The sequence below is a fragment of the Oncorhynchus mykiss genome, chromosome 2, assembly GCF_013265735.2.
Source record: "Oncorhynchus mykiss isolate Arlee chromosome 2, USDA_OmykA_1.1, whole genome shotgun sequence".
Lineage (NCBI taxonomy): Eukaryota > Metazoa > Chordata > Actinopteri > Salmoniformes > Salmonidae > Oncorhynchus > Oncorhynchus mykiss.
In genome coordinates this window covers 10,282,697-10,309,676 of record NC_048566.1, presented here as the reverse complement: position 1 = coordinate 10,309,676, position 26,980 = coordinate 10,282,697, and the positions used below count along the sequence as shown (strand labels likewise).

Here is a 26,980-nt window from a genome sequence, read left to right as displayed (position 1 = left end):
AGACAGTCCTTAACTGAACACACACTGTTCTGTTTGACCAGAAGGCACACTGTACAGTATCTGTTTGAGCAAAGGTGCGACTACAGTTTAGTCAATTAATAATCCACAGCTAACCTGCATTATGCACTCCTTTAGAAGTGAGTCTCTGCCTGCTGTCATAGCATTTACGAAAAAAGATTCCAGTCAGAGTGCAGTATAACTGCAGTTAGAATCCAGTATATCTGCAGTACGGAGCAATTATTGCGTCCAAAATAAGACAGCCGACTGCAGTTACTGAACTTTTACCTCAGTTTCAAAACTACAATCAGCATTCTACTGGCTTGGTCTCTCTTCAGTCTTTGGCTGTAGATTACTCCTGCTCGGGTCCTCTGAAATACAGCACCCTATGCAAAACATTACCAACCAAAGGCAATACTTTCTGGCAGCCTGATTTACCTATCATCAAAAAAAGTTCCTCTTTATGCAACCACTCTCAACTCAGTGACATTTAGGGAATGGTGTATGCCTAACTGACCAAATTATGTTGAACATACTTTGTATGTACGATTTGTTATACGACGACAGAATGACATTCAGACAGGTCATAGATCTTATTATCTAAAATAAAACAAAAACGAGTTCCGTGGAAGTATTTTCGTCTACTCAGGAAAGACTCGTCATGGCCATCTTTCCCACCTTCCTTTTATTAGAGTAGCACGATTTTTTTTCATAATTCAGGGGGTCAGGATCCAAACGCGGTAGATTAATATTGAAGATGGAAGGAGCAGCAACACGCACTGTGATAACGTCTACCAGCAGCAGCACGGACAACTTTTCCACCTCCACTCTGGCATGTGATAGGCACTTTTTTCGCACTGCTTCGGGGCTCCTCGTTTTCGCAGAAATAGTAAGTAGTCAAGTTTCAAGGTTCAAGCTGTAGGCTACGGGTAACGCATGGTACATCATCCAAAGACATGCTTATTTGCAGGTTCCTTATAGACCATGCAACAACAATAAGACATAATAAAGGTTAAGAATACGAACATAAATTACATGGCTCAATAGAACAGAATAAACATTTTATAGTAGCATAAGTATAATTCAAGAAAGCACATTTTATAGTCCAATATTTACACTTGTACGTACTGGAGAAGGTTGGGATGGGGGCAGTGTTTAAACTGGGCAGTATGACAAGAGTCTGGTAGCAAATCAAAATCAAATCAAATTGTTTGGTCACATACATGTGTTTAGTTGATGTTATTGCGGGTGTAGCAAATTGGGCTCCCGAGTGGCGATGCGATCTAAGGCACTGCATCTCAGTGCAAGAGGCATTATTACAGTCCCTGATTCACATCCGGCTGATTTTTGCTCATTCTTCAAGGCAAAACTGCTCCAGCTCCATTAAGTTGGATGGGTTCTGCTGGTGTACAGCAATCTTTAAGTCATACCACAGATTCTCAATTGGATTGAGGTCTGGGCTTTGACTAGGCCATTCCAAGACATTTAAATGTTTCCCTAAATAAACCACTCAAGTGTTGTTTTAGCAGTATGCTTAGGGTCATTGTCCTGCTGGAAGGTGAACCTCTGTCCCAGTCTCAAATCTCAGGAAGACGGAAACAGCTTCCCCTCAAGAATTATCCTGTATTTAGCACCATCCATCAATTCTGACCAGTTTCCCAGTCCTTGCCGACGAAAACATCCAATGCTTCACAGTGGGGATGAGGTTCTCGGGGGTTATGAGAGGTGTTGGGTTTACGTCATAGCATTTACCTTGATGGCCAAAAAGCTTAATTTTAGTCTCATCTGACCAGAGTACCTTCTTCCATATGTTTGGAGAGTCGCCCACATGCCTTTTGGTGAACACCAAATGTGTTTGCTTATTTTTTTCTTTAAGCAATGGCTTTTTTTCTGGCCCCTCTTCTGTATACTTAAAGTGGTCCTATGGACAGAGACTCCAATCTCTGTGGAGGTTTGCAGCTCTTACAGGGTTATCTTTGGTCTCTTTGTTGCCTCTCTGATTAATGCCCTCCTTGCTTGGTCCGTGAGTTTTCGTGGGCGGCCCTCTCTTGGCAGGTTTGTTGTGGTGCTATATTCTTTCTCCAAACATAAAGATGGTGATTATGGCCAAACAGTTCTATTTTTGTTTCATCATACCAGAGGACTTTTCTCCAAAAAGTATGATCTTTGTCCCCATGTGCAGTTGCAAACCGTAGTCTGTCTTTTTATGTCGGTTTTGGAGCAGTGGCTTCCTGCTTGCTGAGCGGCCTTTCAGGTTATGTCGATATAGGACTCGTTTTACTGTGGATATAGATACTTTTGTACCTGTTTCCTCCAGCATCTTCACAAGGTCCTTTGCTGTTGTTCTGGGATTGATTTGCACTTTTTGCACCAAAGTACATTCATCTCTAGGGGACAGAACACATCTCCTTCCTGAGTGGTATGACAGCTACGTGATCCCATGGTGTTTAAACTTGCGTACTATTGTTTGTACAGATGAATGTGGTACCTTCAGGCATTTGGAAATTGCTCCCAATGATGAACCAGACTTGTGGAGGTCTCCAATTTTGTTTCTGAGGTCTTGGCTGATTTCTTTTCATTTTCCGATAATGTCAAGCAAAGAGGCACTGAGTTTGGAGGTAGGTCTTGAAATACATCCACAGGTACACCTCCAATTGACTCAAATCATGTCAATTAGCCTATCAGAAGCTTCTAAAGCCATGACATCATTTTCTAGAATTTTCCAAGCTGTTTAAAGGCACAGTCAATTTAGTGTATGTAAACTTCTGACCCACTGGAATTGTGATACAGTGAATTATAAGTGAAATAATCTGTCTGTAAATTTTTGGGGGAAATTTATTTGTGTCATGCCTAAAGTAGATGTCCTAACCAACTTGCCCAAACTATAGTTTCTTAACAAGACATTTGTGGAGTGGATGAAAAACGAGTTTTAATGACTCCAACCTAAGTGTATGTAAACTTCCGACTTCAACTGTAATTGGTTGCACCAGATCTAATTTAGGGGCTTCGTAGTAAAGGGAGTGAATACATATGCATGCACCACTTTTAAATTTTTAATTATTAACTTCACCAATTTGGACTATTTTTTGTATGTCCATTACATGAAATCCAAATAAAAATCAATTTAAATTACAGGTTGTAATGCAACAAAATAGGAAAAACGCCAGGGGATGAATAGTTTTGCAAGGCACTGTACATATGAGATGAGTAATGCAAGATATGTAAACATTATTAATGTGACATTATTAAAGTGGCTAGTGTTCCATTTATTAAAGTTGCCAATGATTTCAAGTCTGTATGTAGGCAGCAGCCTCTCTGTGTTAGTGATGGCTATTTATCAGTCTGATGGCCTTGAGATAGAAGCTGTTTTTCAGTCTTTCGGTCCCACTTTTGATGCACCTGTACTGACCTCGCATTCTGGATAATAGAGAGGTGAACAGGCAGTGGCTCGGGTGGTTGTTGTCCTTGATGGTCTTTTTGGACTTCCTGTGACATTGGGTACTGTAGGTGTCCTGAAGGCGAGCCCTGCGGTTGTGGGCGGTACAGTTGCCATACCAGGCGGTGATACATCCTGACAGGATTCTCTCAATTCTGCATCTGTAAAAGTTTGTAAGGGTTTTAGGTGACAAGCTATTGCGCCTTCTTCACCACACTGTTTGTGTGGGTGGACCATTTCAAATTGTCAGTGATGTGTACACAGAGAAACGTAAAACTTTCCACCTTCTCCACTGCTGTCCCGTCGATGTGGATAGGGAGGTGCTCCCTCTGCTGTTTCCTGAAGTCCACGATCATCTCCTTTGTTTTGTTGACATTGAGTGAGAGGTTGTTTTCCTGACACCACACTCCCAGAGCCCTCACCCCCTCCCTGTAGGCTGTCTCGTTGTTGTTGGTAATCAAGCCTACCACTGTAGTGTCGTCTGCAAACTTGATGATTGAGTTGGAGGCGTGCTTGGCCACGTAGTCATGGGTGAACAGGTAGTACAGGAAGGGGCTGAGTACGCAACCTTGAGGGGCCCCAGTGTTGAGGATCAGCGAAGTGGATGTGTTGTTTCCTACGTTCACCACCTGGGGGTGGCCCATCAGGAAGTCCAGGACCCAGTTGCACAGGGCGGGGTTCAGACCCAGAGCCTCGAGCTCAATGATGAGCTGGAAGGGTACTATGGTGTTGAATGCTGAGCTTTAGTCAATGAACAGCATTCTTACATATGTATTCCTCTTGTCCAGATGGGAGTGTGCAGTGTGATGGCGATTGCATCGTCTTTGGACCTATTGGGGCGGTAAGCAAATTGAAGTGGGTCTAGGGTGACAGGTAAGATGGAGGTGATATGATCCTTGACTAGTCTCTCAAGGCACTTCATGATGACAGAGGTGAGTGCTACGAGGCGATAGTCATTTAGTTCAGGTACCTTTCCATTATTGGGTACAAGAACAATGGTGGCCATCTTGAAACATGTGGGGACAGCACACTGGGATAGGGAGCGATTGAATATGTCCGTAAACACACCAGCCAGCTGGTCTGCGCATGCTCTGAGTTGTGATGTCAGTGTTTAGCATGAAAGTAAATGTGTGTACGTCTATATGGGCGTGTGCATGAGTGAGTGCATGTGTGCTAAGGTGAGGAGAATCAGAGCAGGTGGTCAGTCCAGTTCAATTGTTCAACAGTCTGATGGCTTGTATATAGAAACTGTCTCTGAGCCTGTTGGTATCAGACCTCATGCTCTGACCGTCTGCCAGATGTTAAGGGAGGGAGAGAACAGCTTGTGGCTGGGGTGTGTGGGGTCCTGGATGATGCTGCATGACTTCCTCAGGCACTGTTTCAAGTAGATGTACTGGATGGGTGAGACCACGGTCCCATGATGTACTGGGCCGTCTTCACCACCCGCTGGAGGGCCTTGCGGTCGTATAGGGAACAATTCCCGTACCAAATCAAATCAAATGTATTTATATAGCCCTTCGTACATCAGCTGATATCTCAAAGTGCTGTACAGAAACCCAGCCTAAAACCCCAAACAGCAAGCCGTGATGCAACCGGTCAGGACATTCTTGATGGTGCAGGGCTAGTATTTGGAGAGGACCCGGGGCGGCTTTCTGTTGTGCCCTCTTGACAACAGGGGTGGTGGTGTTGGTCCATGACACGTCCTAGGTGATGTGGAAACTGAGGAACTTAAAACTAGTGACTCTCTCTACTGCAGTCCGGTTGATGTGGATCGGGACATGTTCACATCCCTGCTTCCTGAAGTTAACAATTAACTCCTTTGTTTTGCTGACTTTGAGGGAGAGGTTGTTGTCAATGCCAGTTCACTTACATCCTCCTCATAGGCTGACTCATTGTTGTTGGTTATCAGGCACACAACCATGTTGTCGTCAGCAAAGTTCATGAGGGAGTTGGTGTCGCGCAAAGCCACGCAGTTGTGGATGAACAGGGGGTACAGCAGAGGACTGAGGACACCCCTGGGGGGCCCCTGAGTTAAGAGTCAGTGTAGAGGAGGTGTTGTTGCCAATCCTCACAGTCTGTGCTCTACCCCTCAGGGGGTTTAGGATCCAGTTGCGGAGAGTGATGTCCTAACTACAACAAACATATTTGTGTCCAAGTTTGATGTAATAATTTATTGAAATCACTTTGGCAGTGGCTTTTACCATCTTTCTCACAATAACTGCCATCAGAATTCATGGAGGGAATCAATACCGCTTTGTTGATTAAACAAATTAAACACACTATGAAGATCAGACATTTTAGATTGTTCATACCTTGTATCACATGGCTAATTGTACCCTTATCATAGGGGCACAATTAGTTCTGAAAAAGGGAAGAGTTTGTCATTTCCTGAATCCCATTACTTTTATACAGATTTGCATTCTGTTTGACCTGTATATTTTATGTGCATTTTATACACATTTTGCATAGGCTAATGACCTGTATGACGTTTTTTCACAGATGGTGACATGACATTGTATTGAACACTGCACTGAACTGAAGATTCAATTATTTCACATTTTTCAAGGAAATATAACTGGAGAAAATGACCATAATGTCAACCTACTTCCTGTAATATAGACTACTTCCTGTAATATAGACTACTTTCTGTAATATAGACTACTTTCTGTAATATAGACTACTTTCTGTAATATAGACTACTTCCTGTAATATAGACTACTTTCTGTAATATAGACTACTTTCTGTAATATAGACTACTTTCTGTAATATAGACTACTTTCTGTAATATAGACTACTTTCTGTAATATAGACTACTTAGTGCACTATAAATGGAAAAGGATACCATTTGGAATGCTGGCTATATGCTTCCCTGTCCCCTCAGGTGTTTGGTCTGCTGGTATGGATGCTGATAGCAGGGACAGAGTACTTCCGTGTGTCTGCCTTTGGGTGGGTCATGTTTGTGGCCATCTTGTACTGGGTCCTGACGGTCATCTTCCTACTTTCTGTAATATAGACTACTTTCTGTAATATAGATAACTTTCTGTAATATAGAATACTTTCTGTAATATGGAATACTTTCTGTAATATAGAATACTTTCTGTAATATGGAATACTTTCTGTAATATAGAATACTTTCTGTGTAGACAGACATTGGTTCTCAGTACAGTGTTTTATTTTTCTCTGGAAAGGGAAGTTGCTTAAAAAACAAGGTCAGTTTCATTGTCCATTTTCCTTCCAGCATCAGAGGAGAATGTGACCAAAAGAGCCTCCTCTTCCACTTAGGCCAGACATTATTTTTTCCTGTGACATGAAGCAACCAATGAAACATTATTTTCTTTTAATAACAGGAAGGGAGGTTTGCAGTGCAACAGAGGACAAAACTTCCCATTATTTACAGTAGCACGCAGTATAACAATCTGCATCTATAGATTTATCATGATCAATGTGTGACGGCATTCTGAAAGAATGATCAGATCAGATAGGTGTCAGTTAGCTGCGGGTTTAATTTCGGTTCCAGAAATACAAACTATGAAAAATCACTTGGCAATTATGTTATACTTTGTATATCTGTTGTACTGTTTAAGATGAGAGTTTGCAGGTAAACATATCCCTCTACACTGCACTGGATCCTGTGCATATGATTTGATTTGATTTAGGCTATATTATTTCCTTTCATTATAATGTCTTTCTACAGTATGCCTTCAAGATAGGCACAGCAAATGCATTTAAATACATGATAAGGTAGACACCACCAGACCACAGCCATCACTGACTATGTGTGCTATTCCCTGTATAGTGCACTACTTTCTACTGGAGCCCTTTGGGCCCTGTTCAAAAGTAGTGCACTATAAATGGAAAAGGATACCATTTGGAAAGCTGGCTATATGCTTCCCTGTCCCCTCAGGTGTTTGGTCTGCTGGTATGGATGCTGATAGCAGGGACGGAGTACTTCCGTGTGTCTGCCTTTGGGTGGGTCATGTTTGTGGCCATCTTGTACTGGGTCCTGACGGTCATCTTCCTCATCATCTACCTGACCATGGCTTACAACAGGATCCCTCAGGTCCCCTGGACAACTGTGGTATGACACATACTACGACACATAATACAACAGCACATTATTTGAAACATGAGTGATTGAGGTTGTTTATTATACATCTAGTAATTGAATAATTGTGGACTATTTATGTAACAGAAAACCAATGGAGTTAACTGCCTTGATGGTTTTGGGGGAGAGAGCAAATAGATAAATGTGAATGTGATCAAATGAAACCATTCTATAATGTGTACTACCCTACAGTATCTGAGACAGCCAGGAATCCTGTTGTTGTCATTCTACAGGGTCTGTTCTTCAACAGTAGTGCTACAGTGATGTATGTGGTGTTCTACAGGGTCTGTTCTTCAACAGTAGTGCTACAGTGATGTATGTGGTGTTCTACAGGGTCTGTTCTTCAACAGTAGTGCTACAGTGATGTATGTGGTGTTCTACAGGGTCTGTTCTTCAACAGTAGTGCTACAGTGATGTATGTGGTGTTCTACAGGGTCTGTTCTTCAACAGTAGTGCTACAGTGATGTATGTGGTGTTCTACAGGGTCTGTTCTTCAACAGTAGTGCTACAGTGATGTATGTGGTGTTCTACAGGGTCTGTTCTTCAACAGTAGTGCTACAGTGATGTATGTGGTGTTCTACAGGGCCTGTTCTTCAACAGTAGTGCTACCGTGATGTATGTGGTGTTCTACAGGGTCTGTTCTTCAACAGTAGTGCTACAGTGATGTATGTGGTGTTCTACAGGGTCTGTTCTTCAACAGTAGTGCTACAGTGATGTATGTGGTGGCAGCAGCAGTGGACGCAGCCTCAATCAGCCATGCTGTTAAGGGACGCCATAACTACAACTGCTGGGTAGCATCCACAGTAAGAAAACCACCTTAGAACTCCCAGACAGACATTTAAATCACGCCAACTGTGAAAATATACCACAAATATGATTTATGATTACAGCGATATTAAATTATACAATATTAAAATGCCAAATATATGCTTACAAGTCAGATAAGAGAGGTATGATTCCACTGTGTACCATCCAGAATGCTATCTATTTGGTCCATTTAAGCCTACTCAACTCATACTCAGTATTGTACTGAATTTTCATGTTTTCATCCGTCTGTTTTTCAGTTCTTTGCCTTCCTGGTGTCACTCTGCTATGCAGGAAGTACATATTTAAGTTTTAAATCGTGGAGATCAAGGGATGAGGAACAATAACCAATCACAAAGGACAGCTAAAGTATATCCGTTATGGAACGCATGAAGGACCTTGAAAAGTACACATGGTTAAGTGTAATAACCACTCCTTCCCTTTGGAAGACATTTCTCTTTTCTCTGTTATTTTTCTGTTATTTTAGAGTTATGATGTGTTTCATCTGTTGGAATGACAGACCCTGAACCTCAGTGATGCTTTTACTTCTTATGCACTCATGAGTTTAAAAAAAATACATTTGGATGAAAATGACTGAAGCTAATAAAGTGTCTATTCTGTTTTTCTGAAGCTGGAGATCAAAGCTTTGACTCCAATATTAAAATGGATTGGACAGTAATGTTGTCCCACACTAGATGGTGCCACAATACAAGGCTAAGAAACAGGGCTGATGAAGAACATTACAGTCAATTCTCTTTTTGATCATTCAAAAGAATGATCATATACGAATAATACATTTCACTAATAGGAGTCAGCTACACTGAACAAAAATATAAACGCAACATGCAACTATTTAAAAGATTTTACTGAGTTACAGTTCATATAAGGATATCAGTCAATTGAAATGAATTCATTAGGCCCTAATCTATGGATTTCACATGACTGGAAATACAGATATGCATCTGTTGGGAAGAGTTTGTCATTTGCTGAATCCCATTACTTTTATACAGATTTGCATTCTGTTCGACCTGTATATTTTATGTGCATTATATACACATTTTGCATAGGCTAATAACCTATTCTGTTTTCCTGAAGCTGGAGATCAAAGCTTTGACTCCAGTATTAAAATGGATTGGACAGTAATGTTGTCCCACACTAGATGGTGCTACAATACAAGGCTAAGAAACAGGGCTGATGAAGAACATTACAGTCAATTCTCTTTTTGATCATTATTATGTGTCCAGGTTCAGGAAACTTGGCGTACTTCACAGGAGTACCTTTTCAATTAGACATTCTTTTTTTCAAAAGGCTTTTTTTGGTGGAAATTCCTACTCGAACTTGTGAACTTTCATGTGCCTTAATAACAAACTTGTATGCCATCTGTAAATACAAATAAAACATTTAAATTGCAAGCCTAGTTGGTTTAGCCACAGAAAAGACAGCAACCTTCTTGCCAGCCATGATTGGCTGAGATAATGAGTGGAAGTGACATACCAAGAGATGAGTTTGGATTGGTCTGCCATTTAGCACGCATCTGTCTATTTGAGCTGGTCAGTATGTGTTGGTAATCGTGTCTAACGCAGCTTTTTCTTTTTAAGTATTGCGTAGTAAAACTGCATATGTGTTGCTCTCCACTTTCTGGAGGACTGAGGTAAGTGGAATTCCAGTATGATAGCTAAGGAGATGGAGAAAACACCTGTCTCCGGATTACATCTTCAAATTTAGGGCAACCATGGCATCCATGACAGGAGACGCGTCCAATGCAGGAGACGCGTCCATGTATATGGGTAAGAAAGTGTTATAATTTCAAGTTAAAGTGTACTGCTAGCTAGCTAATGTTAGCTGGCTGGCTAGCTAGCTTATGTTACATGTATAATCTTACTATTCGTATCGCAGAGCCATTTGCTTGGCTAGCTAACATTGAACCTGGTTGGTTAGCTACCTGCAGATTCATGCAGGGTAGTAACGTCATGAGTTGGGATTATGGTTCATTGTTTAGCTAGCTATGAGTCAGCTACACTGAACAAAAATATAAATGCAGCATGCAACAATTGAGAATATTTTACAGAGTTACAGTTCATATAAGGAATTCAGTCAATTTAAATAAATAAATTAGGCCCTAATCTATGGATTTAACATGACTGAGAATACAGATATACACCTGTTGGTCACAAATACCTAAAAAAAAAGTAGGGGTGTAGATCAGAAAACCAGTCCGTATCTGGTGTGACCACCATCTGCCTCATGCAACAGAGTTGATCAGGCCGTTGATTGTGGACTGTGGAATGTTGTCCCACTCCTCTTCAATGTCTGTGTGAAGTTGCTGGATATTGGCGGGAACTGGAACACGCCGTTGTACACGCCGGTCCAGAGCATTCCAAACGTGCTCAATGGGTGACATGTCTGGTGAGTATGCAGACCATGGAAGAACTAGGACATTTTCAGCTTCCAGGAATTGCGTACAGACCCTTGCGACATGGGGCTGTGCATTATCATGCTGAAACATGAGGTGAAGGCGGTGGATGAATGGCACAAAAATGGTCCTCAGGATCTCGTCACGGTATATCTGTGCATTCAAATTTCCATTGATAAAAATGGAATTGTGTTCATTGTCCGCTTATGCCTGCCCATACCATTACCCCACTGCCACCATGCGGCACTCTGTTCACAATGTTGACATCAGAAAACCACTCACCCACACAACATCATACACGCTGTCTCCATCGGGCCGGTATAGTTGAAACAGATTAATCCGCGAAGAGCACACTTCTCCAGCGTGCCTGTGGCCATCGTAGGTGAGCATTTGCCCACTGAAGTCGGTTACGACGCCAAACTGCAGTCAGGTCAAGACCCTGGTGAGAACAACGAGCACGCAGATGAGCTTCCCTGAGACGGTTTCTGACAGTTTGTGCAGAAATTATTTGGTTGTGCAAACCCACAGTTCCTGTCTGGGTGGCTGGTCTAAGACAATCCCGCAGGTGAAGAAGCCAGATGTGGAGGTCCTGGGCTGGCGTGGTTACATATGGTCTGCGCTTATGGAAGTACTGCCAAATTCTTTAAAACGATGTTGGAGGCGGTTATGGTAGAGAAATGAACTTCTCTGGCAACATCGCTCATGGACATTCATGCAGTCAGCATGCCAATTGCACTCTCCCTCAAAACTTGAGACATCTGTTGCATTGTGTTGTGTGACAAAACTGCATTTTAGAGTGGCCTTTTATTGTCCCCAGTGCAAGGTGCACCTGTGTAATGATCATGCTGTTTAATCAGCTTCTTGATATGCCACACCTGTCTTGGCAAAGGAGAAATGCTCACTAACCAATGTAAACAAAACAAATGAGAGAAAAAAGCTTTTTGTGTGTGTGGAAAAGTTCTGGGAAACATGGGACCAACACTTTACATGTTGAGTTTTTTGTTGTTGTTCAGTACATATACAATGAAAACTTGTCAAAAACACCTACTGTACATCATTTGAAATGTTGTGCAGGTTGTGCTTTGTGATGCCTTGAGGGTCCAATACAGGGGGATACATTTACTCAGATTAGTGATTCTGGTCTGAATATACAGTAGTGAAGCAGTAGTCAAGCTAACATTTTAGGCTCTATAATAAGCTATAATGTAGCATTGTTCATGGTTTAACAACTATAATTTAAAAAATCACACATCATGTCTTTAAGATTTGCAACCATCCCATTGCAGTATCATCCACATTACACTAAATACAAATAGCAAAAATCCATATAATTCTTGCCCCATTTTAAATCGGTGGCTGTTCCTCAAATTAGCTCGAATTTACTGGGACTAAGACAATGTTTCAATGAACCACAGACTTATTCTGTATAACAAAGACAATAGAATGAAATTAGAAAAGGTATTTTTATCTCACCAAAACTAGTTAAGCAGCTTTGACTGTTGAACCATGCATATACTGTATAAGCCCCATCTATCAAACTGTCTAATCTAGACCAACCACACAGTTAAAGCTACAGTCTGTGATTCGTAACAAAGTTTTGGTATACAGCTGAACATTGAACAGCTTCCCAAATCTCAGACTGTAGCTTTAACTTAAACACTATGCAGCTTGTCATGCAATGCCAGACTAGAAGGAGAGCAGACTTCATAGACAAAGTGTTTGATGTTATGAATGGGTATGGCAGATATACGTTCCAGACATCTATTATTATACATTATGGGTGTGTTGGATAGTAGCGCTGGGAATAGCCAGTGACCTCACGATACGATATTATCACAATACTTAGGTGCTGATATGATATGTATTACAATTCTCACGATTCTACATGTATTACGATTCTATACTGTGATTTTATTGTGATTCGATGTTCCAAACATATTGCTCACTATATGTCTGTGGCAGAGAGACTAGAAAGCATGAGAAAGTAATGGAAATTGTCCCCCCAAAATATGCTTTCTATTTCAAATGAAAATGGAGAACAGTCTATGAAGGAAAATAAGAGTTTTGGTGCAGAGACAACCAACTAACACAAAAATAATAGTTTGATATTGTTGATGCGATACGACATGATATATTGTGGAAAATAATATCCCGATATGTAACTATCCATTTTTTTCCCCTTCATTACTATTGGATAGGCGTTGCTGTTATAAATGTAGTTACTTATTGACACCATTGAGGTAGGGTTTGTTAAGATGACAGATTAGTTTATCGTAGCTTCTGGTCACTACTGTATGTATTGTCTTATCAAAAGGAATACAATGAAATATAGTGATTAAAGATCTGCTTTTTATTAAAATGTCCAGAAGCAGATGTAGCAGAAAAGGATCAACAAATAACAAATGCAGTGTGTATAAAATAGTGAAGATGAAACACCCTGAAACACTATTATCTCCCCATAATATTTGATTGTTCCATTAATCAAAGATATAACTAATCCTTTAAATCCCATGTGGCGCATGTGGTCTGTGTCTCACTCTGACAGGACTGTTTAATATCCCTATCTGATGGGCGCTTAATATAGAATCATGAACACGTACCACGCTGCACCTTGGTCCACTTCTTCCGACGAGCGTTACATCATGAGAATATAAACTGAATGAATTAGAATGTTTAGATGTATTTTTGTACTGCTTCAAGTCAGGGATCACCTCAAAAATTAAACATTCTAAACATTCAATTCAGTTTAAATGATCATGAATTAACGCTCGTCCTGAAGAAGTGGACCAAGGTGCAGCGTGGTACGTGTTCATGATTCTTTATTAAATCCGAACACCAAACAAAACAACAAAACGTCACATTCAGTAGGCTACACAGAGCTAACAAAACACAGCATCCCACAACCTAAGGTGGCAAAACAGGCTGCCTAAGTATGATTCCCAATCAGAGACAACGATAGACAGCTGTCCCTGATTGAGAACCAAAACATAGAAACCCAAAACATAGAAATAAAGAACATAGAATGACCACCCAAATCACACCCTGATCTAAGGTCAGGGCGTGACACATGAAGCCCCCATCAGATAGTGATATAAAAAAACAGTTCTGTCAGCGTCTATGTCAAACATCCGTCCAACATATAAGGCCAGTTTCCTGGACCCAGATTAAGTTTACTCCTGGACTAAAAAGCATGTTGAATGGAGAATCTCCATTGAAAGTAACTAGTCCAGGACTAGGCTTAATCTGTATCTGGGATACCATCCCAAAGAGCAAGACATACTTTTTCCCCCTAATAAATAGGAGTTACTGTTTCCAGTGCTGTTCCCAGAGTACTGTTTCCAGCCCCTTCCATGTCCACAAATCCCCAGTGGGCTCCGATGGAGGTGATTCCAGCACCGTTGAAGCGACCGCTGAGGATCCTCAGCTCATTGCCCATGTTGGATGGGTAGAAGTTGAAGGAGACTTGGTTGGGCATGCCGGCTGACAGAGTGCGCCCCATGTTGGTGGTTAACACCAGGTAGCAGATGTAGTCTGCTGGGTTGTACTTCCCAGACACCTCAACGATGGCCTCATCATTAAACAGATCCATCTCCTGCTTTTCACCCACTTCGTTACCGAACACAGGAGACCAGGTGTTGCCGTATCTCAGCTGGAACCTAAAACAGAGGAAGCTTTTCACGTTGGTTGTGTTTTGATAAGGCACATTCAGACCGAGACAGCAGGTAGCATCAGAGAATATCAAGGAATTACATTTTCTATTGTACTCTGGGTTAGATACGATAACACTATTGTTTGGTCATGTACTGAATATGTAATAAACACAACAAATAAATAAATAAAGATAGAAAGAAAGAAAGAAAGAAAGAAAGAAAGAAAGAAAGAAAGAAAGAAAGAAAGAGTGTTTGTTGGATAGTGTAGTTGGACTAAGTCGTAGTGAATGTTGGGTAGTGTAGTTGGACTGAGTCAGTGGTGTTTGTTGGGTAGTGTAGTTGGACTGAGTCAGTGGTGTCTGTTCATGGGTCAGGGTCTACTCACCCACTGATGTAGGCGTTGTTGTTGTAGTAGTAGTAGTAGTAGTTGTTGTTCTCCCACACTCTGACTCCCGTAATGCGCCCCTCACCGTAGGAAGCAAATGGGGTGCCACCTCCCTGACCCACCGCAGAGGAATACGAGTAGGGGTCTTTGATGGCTAAAATAACATGGCCTATATGTTTACTATATTTACTATATTAATAATACATATTTATATATACATCATTTTATTTTTAACAACACATTTCTGAAAGATCTTTACATTATTAATAAAGTGCAGATGAATTAACTAAAGTACATTCTGCAATGATTTAATCCATCAGTTTATGTCTCAAAGAAGAACTCCTAAGTCTAACTGAAAAAGACAAATTGGTGAAAGCACAAAAGCTATTATTTAATCATTATAATTCAGAATTGTATTTTTATAACTCACGCATTGCCAAGCAGCCAGCCAAGGACATTGTGACAACCAGGATTAAGAACATTCTGCAAAAGTGAGGCATCAACACTTAAGACCTTTAATTTCAGTCAATTTTACTCTCATTCCGTTTCACTTTAAATGGTAAAACTTGAAATAATGTAGTTAATAATGTTTTTCATAGTAGTTTGTCAAAACAAATAAGTAATTTTACCTGTCAGGTCAGTGTTTCCTAGGAGGGAAAAGAAAATAACCTTTTGAATTGTGATGTAACAAACAACAAACCATTGTTGAATGTGAAATGTTATAAAACAGCTCTAAAAAGTTGAACCTACTCTTGTTTAGTACAATCACTCTTGCAGTGCTAAGCTACTGTCACATTAAAATAATGTCAGATCATTAAATTTTAATTTAATGGGAAAAGGGCCAAAATGTTTGTGCCCAAGAACCAAGAGATAATGAATATTAACTTCATAACATTTCCCACACCAGTATTATGCATTAAAAACAAGTGCACATTTTCTATTTAGTTAGTTGTGTAGTTACCACAGTGCTATCTTGAGATGTGTGTGAAAACCTGTGAAAGCTTCTTGTCTCTCTGTCTCTGCCAGGTCCTTCTAGTCTACTGCTTCCTCTAAGAACTGCATTTATACCTGCTGAACATTCCATCAGTTCTAGATGGAAGGAGCATGACAAAGAACACCTTTAGTCAGTCACTATTGAGAAGTCAGACATTGCTTTCTAATTGGTCGAGGCTACTTTGGGAGGGAGTATCAAGGAAGTACTATAAGGAAATAATAATTGTGTTCTTTTGAATTGTAACAAATTAATGATCTGAAATAGGGATTAAAAAAAGATACAATCTAACAACCGAACAATTAAAATAATATACCAACTTCGTATGAATGTGTACGAAAATCTCTCAAAATCAGTCTCCCAATCTTCAGTTGTTTTATTACACCAAGAGGAACTCCTTCCCTTTAAACATTAACACACTGAAAAAGACAAGTGGAGCTGGTCATTAACAGGATGGTTTGTTCATTGGTTTGCTCAAATACCTAAAGTATTTTATTGTAGAATATTTGTTTCAGTAGATGTATTTATATGTAATTCTAGAGGGGCAGATGAGAAAAAAAATTTTGTCTCCATTATCGTCCAATGTTTTCTTTAGTCTGTTACAATATTCACATCTTCATTAAATCACTGGCAACCTGTTCATGTTACTACAGGAAAACAATCTGATTTCATATTCTGCAGATTAACCAGATAAAAATCAGTAGAAGCTACAAAGTGAGAAAATTAAAGTTTGTATACAGATGGCAAAATGAAATACCCTGAAGCACTTATTACTACCGCTGTCGTACACATTGATCCGGAGCATTCCAAACAGGCTCAGTGGGTGACGTGTCTGGTGAGTATGTAGGCCATGGAAGAACTGGGACTTTTCTGCTTCCAGGAATTGTGTACAGATCCTTACGACATGGGACTGTGAATTATCATGCTGGAACATGTGATGGCGGCGGATGAATGGCACGACAATGGGCCTCAAGATCTCGTGACGGTATCTCTGTGCATTCAAATTGCCATCGATAAAATGCAATTGTGTTCGTTGTCCATAGCTTATGCCTGGCCATACCATAACTTCACCGCCACCATGGGGCTCTCTGTTCACAATGTTTTACATCAGCAAACCGCTCGCCCACACGTGGTCTGTGGTTGTGGGGCCGGTTGGACATCCTGCCAAACTATCTAAAAACAAAGCTGGAGGCGGATTATACTAGAGAAATTAACATTAAATTATCTGACAACAGCTCTGGTGGACATTCCTGAATTTAGCATGCCAATGGCACACTCCCTCAAAACCTGAGACAGTGACATTGTGTCGTGTCACAAAACTGCACATTTTAGAGGGGCCTTTTATTGTCCCCAGCACAAGGTGTATCTGTATAATGATCATGCTGTTTAATCAGCTTCTTGATATGCCATACCTGTCACATGGATGGATTATCGAGGTAAAGGAGAAATGCTCACCAACAGGGATGTAAACACATTTGTGCCCAACATTTTAGAGAAATACGCTTTTTGTGCGTATGGAACATTTCTGGGATCTTTTATTTCAGCTCATAAAACATGGGACCAACATTTTATGTTACGTTTATATTTTTCGTTCCGTGTACAGTAGTTAGTTCACATGAAGATATATGTAATTCATCTCTATTGACCAAAACAACTAAATCTGGACATTCTGGAGTCCTACTATGACAGTAAAATATAAGAACTATAGTCTGTTGTCAACTAAATCTGGACATTCTGGAGTCCTACTATGACTGTAAAATATAAGAACTATAGTTTGTTGTCCACTAAATGTGGACATTCTGGAGTCCTACTATGACAGTAAAATATAAGAACTATAGTCTGTTGTCCACTAAATGTGGACATTCTGGAGTCCTACTATGACAGTAAAATATAAGAACTATAGTCTGTTGTCCACTAAATGTGGACATTCTGGAGTCCTACTATGACTGTAAAATATAAGAACTATAGTCTGTTGTCAACTAAATCTAGACATTCTGGAGTCCTACTATGACAGTAAAATACAAGAACTATAATCTGTTGTCCACTAAATGTGGACATTCTGGAGTCCTACTATGACTGTAAAATATAAGAACTATAATCTGTTGTCCACTAAATGTGGACATTCTGGAGTCCTACTATGACTGTAAAATATAAGAACTATAATCTGTTGTCCACTAAATGTGGACATTCTGGAGTCCTACTATGACAGTAAAATATAAGAACTATAGTTTGTTGTCAACTAAATGTAGACATTCTGGAGTCCTACTATGACTGTAAAATATAAGAACTATAGTCTGTTGTCAACTAAATGTAGACATTCTGGAGTCCTACTATGACAGTAAAATATAAGAAATATAATCTGTTGTCAACTAAATGTAGACATTCTGGAGTCCTACTATGACTGTAAAATATAAGAACTATAGTCTGTTGTCAACTAAATGTAGACATTCTGGAGTCCTACTATGACAGTAAAATATAAGAACTATAATCTGTTGTCAACTAAATGTAGACATTCTGGAGTCCTACTATGACAGTAAAATATAAGAACTATAGTCTGTTGTCAACTAAATGTAGACATTCTGGAGTCCTACTATGACAGTAAAATATAAGAACTATAGTCTGTTGTCCACTAAATGTGGACATTCTGGAGTCCTACTATGACAGTAAAATATAAGAACTATAGTCTGTTGTCAACTAAATGTAGACATTCTGGAGTCCTACTATGACAGTAAAATAGAAGAACTATAGTTTGTTGTCCACTAAATGTGGACATTCTGGAGTCCTACTATGACAGTAAAATAGAAGAACTATAGTTTGTTGTCCACTAAATGTGGACATTCTGGAGTCCTACTATGACAGTAAAATATAAGAACTATAATCTGTTGTCCACTAAATGTGGACATTCTGGAGTCCTTCTATGTAAAATATAAGAACTATAGTTTGTTGTCCACTAAATCTAGACATTCTGGAGTCCTACTATGACTGTAAAATATAAGAACTATAATCTGTTGTCCACTAAATGTAGACATTCTGGAGTCCTACTATGACTGTAAAATATAAGAACTATAGTTTGTTGTCAACTAAATCTAGACATTCTGGAGTCCTACTATGACAGTAAAATATAAGAACTATAATCTGTTGTCCACTAAATGTAGACATTCTGGAGTCCTACTATGACTGTAAAATATAAGAACTATAGTTTGTTGTCAACTAAATGTAGACATTCTGGAGTCCTACTATGACTGTATAATATAAGAACTATAGTTTGTTGTCCACTAAATGTGGACATTCTGGAGTCCTACTATGACTGTAAAATATAAGAACTATAATCTGTTGTCCACTAAATGTGGACATTCTGGAGTCCTACTATGACAGTAAAATATAAGAACTATAATCTGTTGTCATCTAAATCTAGACATTCTGGAGTCCTACTATGACAGTAAAATATAAGAACTATAGTCTGTTGTCATCTAAATCTAGACATTCTGGAGTCCTACTATGACTGTAAAATATAAGAACTATAGTTTGTTGTCCACTAAATGTGGACATTCTGGAGTCCTACTATGACTGTAAAATATAAGAACTATAGTTTGTTGTCAACTAAATGTGGACATTCTGGAGTCCTACTATGACAGTAAAATATAAGAACTATAATCTGTTGTCAACTAAAAGTTCATGACAATCACTGGATTTTGTTGCATCATGCATTCCTGCTTGAACATGTTAGATGAAACAACTTGAATACCTCAGTAGTTTATTATTTATACTTCTTAATAAAGCAATAAGAATGACTTTATAAGATGATTACTCAGGGCTGGTGTCCCCAACTGTAAAATGTTGTGACACCAGAGGGAAATGTTAGTCTGGAGCTCAGTTTATTTTTTTATTTATTTTATTTCACCTTTATTTAACCAGGTAGGCTAGTTGAGAACAAGTTCTCATTTACAACTGCGACCTGGCCAAGAATAAAGCAAAGCAGTTCGACACATACAACAACAGAGTTACACATGGAATAAACAAAACATACAAAACATACAGTCAATAATACAGTTGATTAAAATATATATATATATATATACAGTGTGTGCAAATGAGGTAAGGCAATAAATAGGCCATGGTGGTGAAGTAATTACAATATACCAATTTGACACTAGAGTGATTTTGATGTGCAGAAGATGAATGTGCAAGTAGAGATACAGGGGTGCAAAGGAGCAAGATAAATTAATAAATACAGTATGGGGATGAGGTAGTTGGATGGGCTATTAACAGGTGGGCTATGCACAGGTGCAGTGATCTGTGAGCTACTCAGACAGCTGGTGCTTAAATCACTGTAATAGTAACACTGAGGGTAGATGTTCATTCAGGGGAACAATATGGCCCAAGTCATTAGCTTGGCTTTTATAACGTATAAGGCTGAGGCAGACAGACAGATAGACAGAGAACAAGAATAAGCTCAGCGTGACAGCAGAGAAGATGCTGAGACAGATAGACAGCACAACAGGGAGACAAACCAAATGTCTAGAGTGGAGGCCCTGTTCTAGTGGAGAGTTGTATCTCCAGTGGTGTTTTTCATATTGTATTTGTTTTAAACATCAGATGGTTAAGGAAGAGGAGGAGGACCATGTCTTGTAAGTCAGTGGTACAGAAATGGTTAAGAAACACTGTACTGTCCTGCCCGTGTTACGTGTCAGCACCAGTGCCTGTGTGTAAGGATGATGTGTAGGGTCAGGGTGTATGTGTGGGGATAGTGTGTGTGTGTATGGAGTTGGCAGCGCTCATAGTGATGTGGGCTGGTGTAGACAAAATGCCAATGCCAGATTCTTGTCCCAGGCTACCCCTGTTGTTTTCTAATTTGTCAGGCTACTTTAGTAGGGAGTGGAAGGAAATACAAACACAATGCCTTCAGAAAGTAGTCACACCCCTGGACTTTTCCCCCATTTTGGTGTTACAGACAGAAATTAAAATGGATTACATTGAGATTTGTGTCACTGGACAACACACAATTACCCATAATGTCAAAGTGGAATTATGTTTTTTGAAATGTTTACAAATGAATTAAATATGAAAATCGGAAATGTATTGAGTTAATAAGTTGTTATGGCAAGCCTAAATAAGTTCAGAAGTAAAGATTTGCTTAACAAGTCATATAGTAAGTTGCATGGACCGACTCTGTGTGCAATAATAGTGTTTAACATGATTTCTGAATGACAACCTCATCGCTGTACCCCACACATACAATTATCTGTAATGTCCCTGAGTCAAGCAGTGAATTGCAAGGACAGATTCAACCACAAAGACTAGGGAGGTTTTCCAATGCCTCGCAAAGATGGGCACCTATTGGTAGATGGGTAGATGGTTAAAAAAATAGCCGACATAAATCAATGAACCTGTACATTTGTTTTTCAACAGGACAATGACCCACCACACCTCCAAGCTTCATAAGGACTATTTTACCAAGAAGGAGAGTGATGGACTGCTGCATCAGAAGACCTGGCACAAACAAACAAACAAATTGAGATGGTTTGGGATGAGTCAGAATGCAGAGTGAAGGAAAAGCAGCCAACAAGTGCTCAGCATATATGGGAACTCCTTCAAGACTGTTGGAAAAGGATTCCAGGCGAAGCTGGTTGAGAGAATGCCAAGAGGGTGCAAAGCTGTCATCAAGGCAAAGGGTGGCTATTTGAAGAATCTCAAATATAAAATATATTTTGAAAATATATTTGTTTAACACCTTTTTGGTTACTACATGATTCCATATGTGTTATTTCATAGTTTTGATGTTTTCACTATTATTATAGAAACACATTATTATAGAAAATAGTAAAAAGAAAGAAAAACCCTTAAATGAGTTGGTGTTCTAAAACTTTAGACTGGTAGTGTATGTGTGCCCTTTGTTCCCCATTGTCCTTGTTGGTTATTGTTACCATGTCCGTTGGTCTTGTGAGGACCTGTGCTGTTGTATCGGCTTCCATGCTACGTGTTACTGTACACTTGTTTTATGGGTCTCATCCCATGTATTATTTAGAGGTTTACACCTCGCTCTTTTGGGTGGATAAAATAAATCCCCCTATTACGTATTCCTGCGCTTGTCTCCTATCCTTATACAGTGTGACAGAATAACCAACCTACTAAATGGAGACTAGCTGTCAACCATCATAGAGACAGTCCAGCATCAAGGACTGTCTCTCCAGACTCAGCAGCGCCATGGACAGGGTGCTGGCAACCATCCTGCGTTTGGAGGGGAATGTGCAGTCCCTCCAGTCTCCAGCAATGGTTCCAGCACCAGCCACCACACCACTACCTGCCTCTGTCCCATCTGAGTCAGTCCGCGAAATAACCCTGTCCCTTCTGGAGTGCTTTGACGGCGCTCCAGCAAGATGCAAGGGATTCCTTCTGCAATGTGACGAGGCTGTCTCTGGGAGAGACAGGGTTGCCACCGTCATCTCGGCACTGACCGAACGGGCCCTGGACTGGGGTGCCGTGGTCTGTGAAACGGGCACGACCTGAGGTCGAGTCCTATGAGTGATTCACCCTCCTCTTCCACTCGTGATTGGTCATCCTGTGCAGGGCCGAGAGGTGGGTGAGCGCCTACTCTGACTACTCCAGGGATCTAGGACAGCCTCGAAGTTCGCTCTGGAGTTCCGGAATATCGCAGCCTCCACCTGATGGAACAAGTCGGCTCTGGTCAGGTGTTCAGCAACGGACTGCCGGAGAAGGTACAGGTGGAGTTACCGTGATGACAACCTGTCACTCGACCAGCTCATCAGCATGGCAATTCATTTGGACAACCTCCTGCGGTCCCGACAAAGACGTACACGGAATCCGGAGCCCATGGCTACACCTGCTCTGTGGCTGGATCCGATGGAGGTGGACTCTGGACGTTTGCCTAAGGCAGAGCGTAGGAGCAGGAGGAATATTGGCCTCTGCTCCTATTGTGGAGTAAGTTTCTCCCCAACCTTCCCTCTATCCACTAATAGGCGAGGAGGTGACAAGCTAGGGAATTCTCCTGCTCCAACCCAGGTAGGATGCAAGTTCTCCCCTCCTTTTCTGTCAGCTCAACCAGTGTGTTTTCCCATTAAATTCCCTGAATACCCTAGCCCCACACTCCCATTAGCTCTGATTGTTAGCTCTGATTTCCAGAGCTGCCGGGAATCTTTTAGATTAGTCACCCATTCTGGTTTGAGTCCTGGATATTCGTCCAATAGGGACAGGGTTGTACATCACATCACTGTTACCGTTTCTCTGCTGACCCATGACACTTATTTAGAACAGATCACCTTTTTGATTATAGACACCCCCACGCACCCCGCTGTGTTAGGTCTCCCCTGGTTGAGCTGGCATAACCCTGTTACTTCCTGGTCCGAGGGGAGACTGCTGGGTTGGTTGCAGGAGTGTCAGGGGAGGTGTCTCGTGTTGTCTGTTAACACCACTACGGTGGAAAGTCTGGACCACACACCTCATGTGGAGTTACCGGAGGAATACCAGGATCTGCATCGGGTTTTCTCTAAGACCCAGGCTACACGCCTGCCTCCTCATCACCCCTGGGGACTGTGCCATTGATCTGCTATCTGACGCTGCCCTCCCAAGAGGACACGTCTATCCCCTCTCCTATGCGGAGACCGAGGCCATGGAGTCCCACGTACAGGAGAGCCTCCAGCAGGGTTTTATCCGCCCCTCTAAGTCACCAGCCTGCTCAAGCTTCTTTTTTGTTGAAAAGAAAGATGGGGGACTGTGCCCCTGCTTTGATTATCGAACTCTGAAAAAAGCCACCGTTAAGTTCAGCTATCCTTAACCCCTCATCCCAACCATCATCAAACAAATGCACGGGTTGCAGTACTTCATAAAACTCGACTTGAGGAGAGCCTACAATCTGGTGCGCATTCGGGCAGCCGTCGAATGGAATAGCACCCTTTTCCCACGACCACAGGCTCTCATAATACCTTTAGGTCTGTATAAAGCTCCTTCAGTCTTCCAGGCCTTTATTAACGAAAGGTTTTGGGACAGGCTGGGACGGGCGTAGTGGTTTATATAGACAACATTTTGGACCTTGCCCTGCATGGCTTGTTAGTTAGCTCTGTGCTGGGTAGACTGTTGGAGCATGATCTATATGTTAAACAAGAGAAGTGTTTGTTTTTCCAGCAATCCGGGCCCTTTTTTGGGATACCTCATATCCACGGAGGGAGCGGAGATGGAGGAGCAACGCGTCAGCGCAGTCAGGTCATGGCCCATCCCCAACTCTGTGAAAGCAGATCAGCGATTCCTGGGGTTTGCCAACTATTTCCGGAGGTTCATCCGGGGCTGCTGCACGGTGGTCGCACCTCTCACCTCCCTGCTGAGAGGAGGCCCCCAGCAGCTTCATTGGACGGCAAAGGTGGAGAGGGCGTTTGAGACACTGAAGGCACGCTTCACCACTGCTCCTGTGCTGACACATCCCGATCACTCACTTCCCTTCATCGTTGAGGTGGATGCCTCCGAAGTACGAGTCGGGGCTGTGCTGTCCCAGCACACCGGAACCCCTCCAAAGCTGCAGCCCTGCGTCTTTTACTCCAAGCAGCTGAGCCCCACCCGGAGGAACTACGACATAGGGGACCCAGGAACTTTTGGTCGGTCAAGAAGGCTCTGAAGGTGTGGAGGTGTGGTGTGGTGTGGACGAACCACCGCAACCTGGGAAGTGAAGAGGCTAAACCCGAGACAGGCTCAAAGAACGTGAAGGTGGACACCCCGTCTCACCTCTATGATGCAGAGGAGAGAGATGGAGAGGAGACCCCCATCATCCCTCCGTCTCGTATCATCATGCCAGTGGTGTGGGACATTGACGCCGACATACGGCAGGCCCTGCGTACGGAACCCTCACCTGCACAGTGCCCGGAGAACCGCACCTACGTGCCCACGTGTGTGTGGGACCGCCTCCTTACCTGGGTGCACACGGTGCCTGTATCTGGTCATTCTGGGATAAGCCGTACCATCTCCTGCCTGACTGAGAAGTACTGGTGGCCCACCTTGGCTAGGGACGTCTGGGATTACATCTCTTCCTGCTCCATCTGTGCCCAGTCAAAGACACCCAGGCACCTCCCTTATGGAAAGCTTCTTCCACTGCCAGTCCCACATTGACCCTGGTCTCACCCCTTGGTGGACTTTGTGACTGACCTTCCCCCCTCCCAGGGGAACACCATCATTCTCGTCATTGTGGACCAGTTTTCCAAAGCTTGTCGCCTCCTTCCTCTGCCTCGTCTCCCATTGGCCATGCAAACCGCAGAGGCTCTTTTTGCTCACATCTTCCGACACGAGGGGATCCCGGAGAACATTGTGTCAGATTGTGGCCGTCAGTTCACCTCACGCGTATGGAAAGCGTTCATGGAATGCCTGGGAGTCACGGTCAGTCTCACATCCTGGACCCTTTGCTGACCAGGGATTTTCACCGTCGTCACCCTGACGTCGGCACCACATCCCTGTGGTTGTCCTCGAGGCCAGTGTCGTCCCACTGCTGGTGCAGTGCGTCGGGGGGGTTCTGTCACGGATCCTGCTGCTGTTCATTCCATTCACCAGCTCCAGAGGTCTACGTCACCGGCCTTCTATGCTTCACTACACTGGATTCATTACCACCAACCCCGGACTGTCTTGTCTCATTGAGCACACCTGGTTCCCATTCCCCCTGATTAGTATGTGTAAAGATGTGCCCTCTATTCCCCATTGTATTTGTTGGTTATTGTTACCATGTCCATTGGTCTTGTGAGCACCTGTGCTATTGTATCGGCTTCCATGCTACGTGTTACTGTATACTTGTTTTCCGGGTCTCGTCCCGTGTAATATTTAGAGGTACACACCTCGCTCTTTTGTTTGGGTGGAGAAAATAAATCCCACTCTTACATATTCCTGAGCTTGTCTCCTGTCATTATACAGCGTGACAGCTTGTAATAATTTAGCATCAGAAAATTATTATTTTGTACACATCAACAGCCAACACAAGAGTAATGAAACTATCCCTTGTAGGTAGTAGGCTGTAATTTTCAGGCAAAATTAATGGTACCTTTTAAATCTCACAAACATTGCTCTCACACATGGTTGGATTTAAATCCTGGAGTATTCACAACTACTAGAGTATCCTCACCATCGGCGGATGAATCACTAGCAAATAGTCAGGAAGAAGAGTTTGTTGATGATGCCAATGCTTCTTCTGATTTGTATTGTACAGCTAAAGGCTTAGCAACTATTATTGAGGAAAGCTGTGCATCTTCTCCACTGAAATTAGAGCATTTGGTCCATGTGCCAAGCTCAGCTATTGATGAGTTTTTAAGGGAGCTCCATCATTTTATTTTTTCTGCACCTGTCCCTTTATCTGGTGACTATATTATTGGCAGTTTTCATCAGCATAACCTCCAAGTGGATGATCGACCATTAAAAAACTTATTTGAGATCGGTGTCACTTCCACGGGACGGTTGAGCTAACGTAGGCTAACGTGATTAGCATGAGGTTGTAAGTAACAAGAACATTTCCCAGGACATAGACATATCTGATATTGGCAGAAAGCTTAAATTCTTGTTAATCTATCTTCACTGTCCAATTTACAGTAGCTATTACAGTGAAAGAATATCATGCTATTGTTTGAGGAGAGTGCACCCTTTTGCACATGAAAACTTATTAATAAACAAATAAGGCACATTTGGGCAGTCTTGATAAAACATTTTGAACAGAAATACAATGGTTCATTGGACCAGTCTAAAACGTTGCATATACGCTGCTATCTTCTAGTGGCCAAAACATGGGTTGGAAAAATCCAACATGGGTTGGAAAAATAAATTATGGCCTTTCTCTTGCATTTCAAAGATGATGGTTAAAAAAATGCAAAAGAATGGTTGGTTTTTTCTTTGTATTATCTTTTACTATTGTGTTATATTTTCCTACATTCCTTTCACATTTCCACAAACTTCAGTGTTTCTTTTCAAATGGTACCAAGAATACGCATATCCTTGCTTCAGGGCCTGAGCTGCAGGCAGTTAGATTTGGGTATGTCATTTTAGACGAAAATTGAAAAAAGGGGCGGATCATTAAAAAAATACCGAAAATAAAAAATAAAAAAAGAGCACAAAATGATTATATGGAGCAATCACTAATTACGTTACTGCTTACAAAGAAATTGAAGTCAATAAATTGCTGTTGCAGTTTGTTCTGGTAATCCTGTGCAAAACTCTATTGAAAAA

At 41.5% G+C, this 26,980-nt stretch overlaps 2 protein-coding genes across 3 annotated transcripts; one reads left to right on the top strand and one right to left on the bottom strand.

Annotated features, from left to right (window-relative positions):
• The first annotated feature begins 383 nt into the window (after positions 1 to 383).
• LOC110507471 (CKLF-like MARVEL transmembrane domain-containing protein 8) lies at positions 384 to 8,972 on the top strand. Its single transcript, XM_036937553.1, has 4 exons — positions 384 to 886; positions 7,338 to 7,511; positions 8,222 to 8,341; positions 8,603 to 8,972. The coding sequence occupies exons 1-4, from the start codon at positions 755 to 757 to the stop codon at positions 8,687 to 8,689; spliced, it is 513 nt and encodes a 170-aa protein (XP_036793448.1). The 5' UTR covers positions 384 to 754; the 3' UTR covers positions 8,690 to 8,972.
• A 4,112-nt stretch (positions 8,973 to 13,084) lies between these two features.
• Positions 13,085 to 15,878, bottom strand: LOC110507415 (zymogen granule membrane protein 16). 2 transcript variants are annotated; one of them, XM_036937543.1, is made up of 5 exons: positions 15,752 to 15,878; positions 15,420 to 15,437; positions 15,221 to 15,273; positions 14,791 to 14,944; positions 13,085 to 14,411 (listed from the first exon to the last, which is right to left on the bottom strand). In XM_036937543.1, exons 3-5 carry the CDS (start codon positions 15,270 to 15,272, stop codon positions 14,045 to 14,047), a joined length of 573 nt encoding a protein of 190 aa, XP_036793438.1. In that variant the 5' UTR covers position 15,273; positions 15,420 to 15,437; positions 15,752 to 15,878; the 3' UTR covers positions 13,085 to 14,044. The 2 variants fall into 2 exon arrangements, with proteins under 2 accessions (XP_036793438.1, XP_036793434.1); XM_036937539.1 differs by having other exon boundaries at positions 15,755 to 15,878.
• Between the last annotated feature and the right edge of the window lie 11,102 nt (positions 15,879 to 26,980).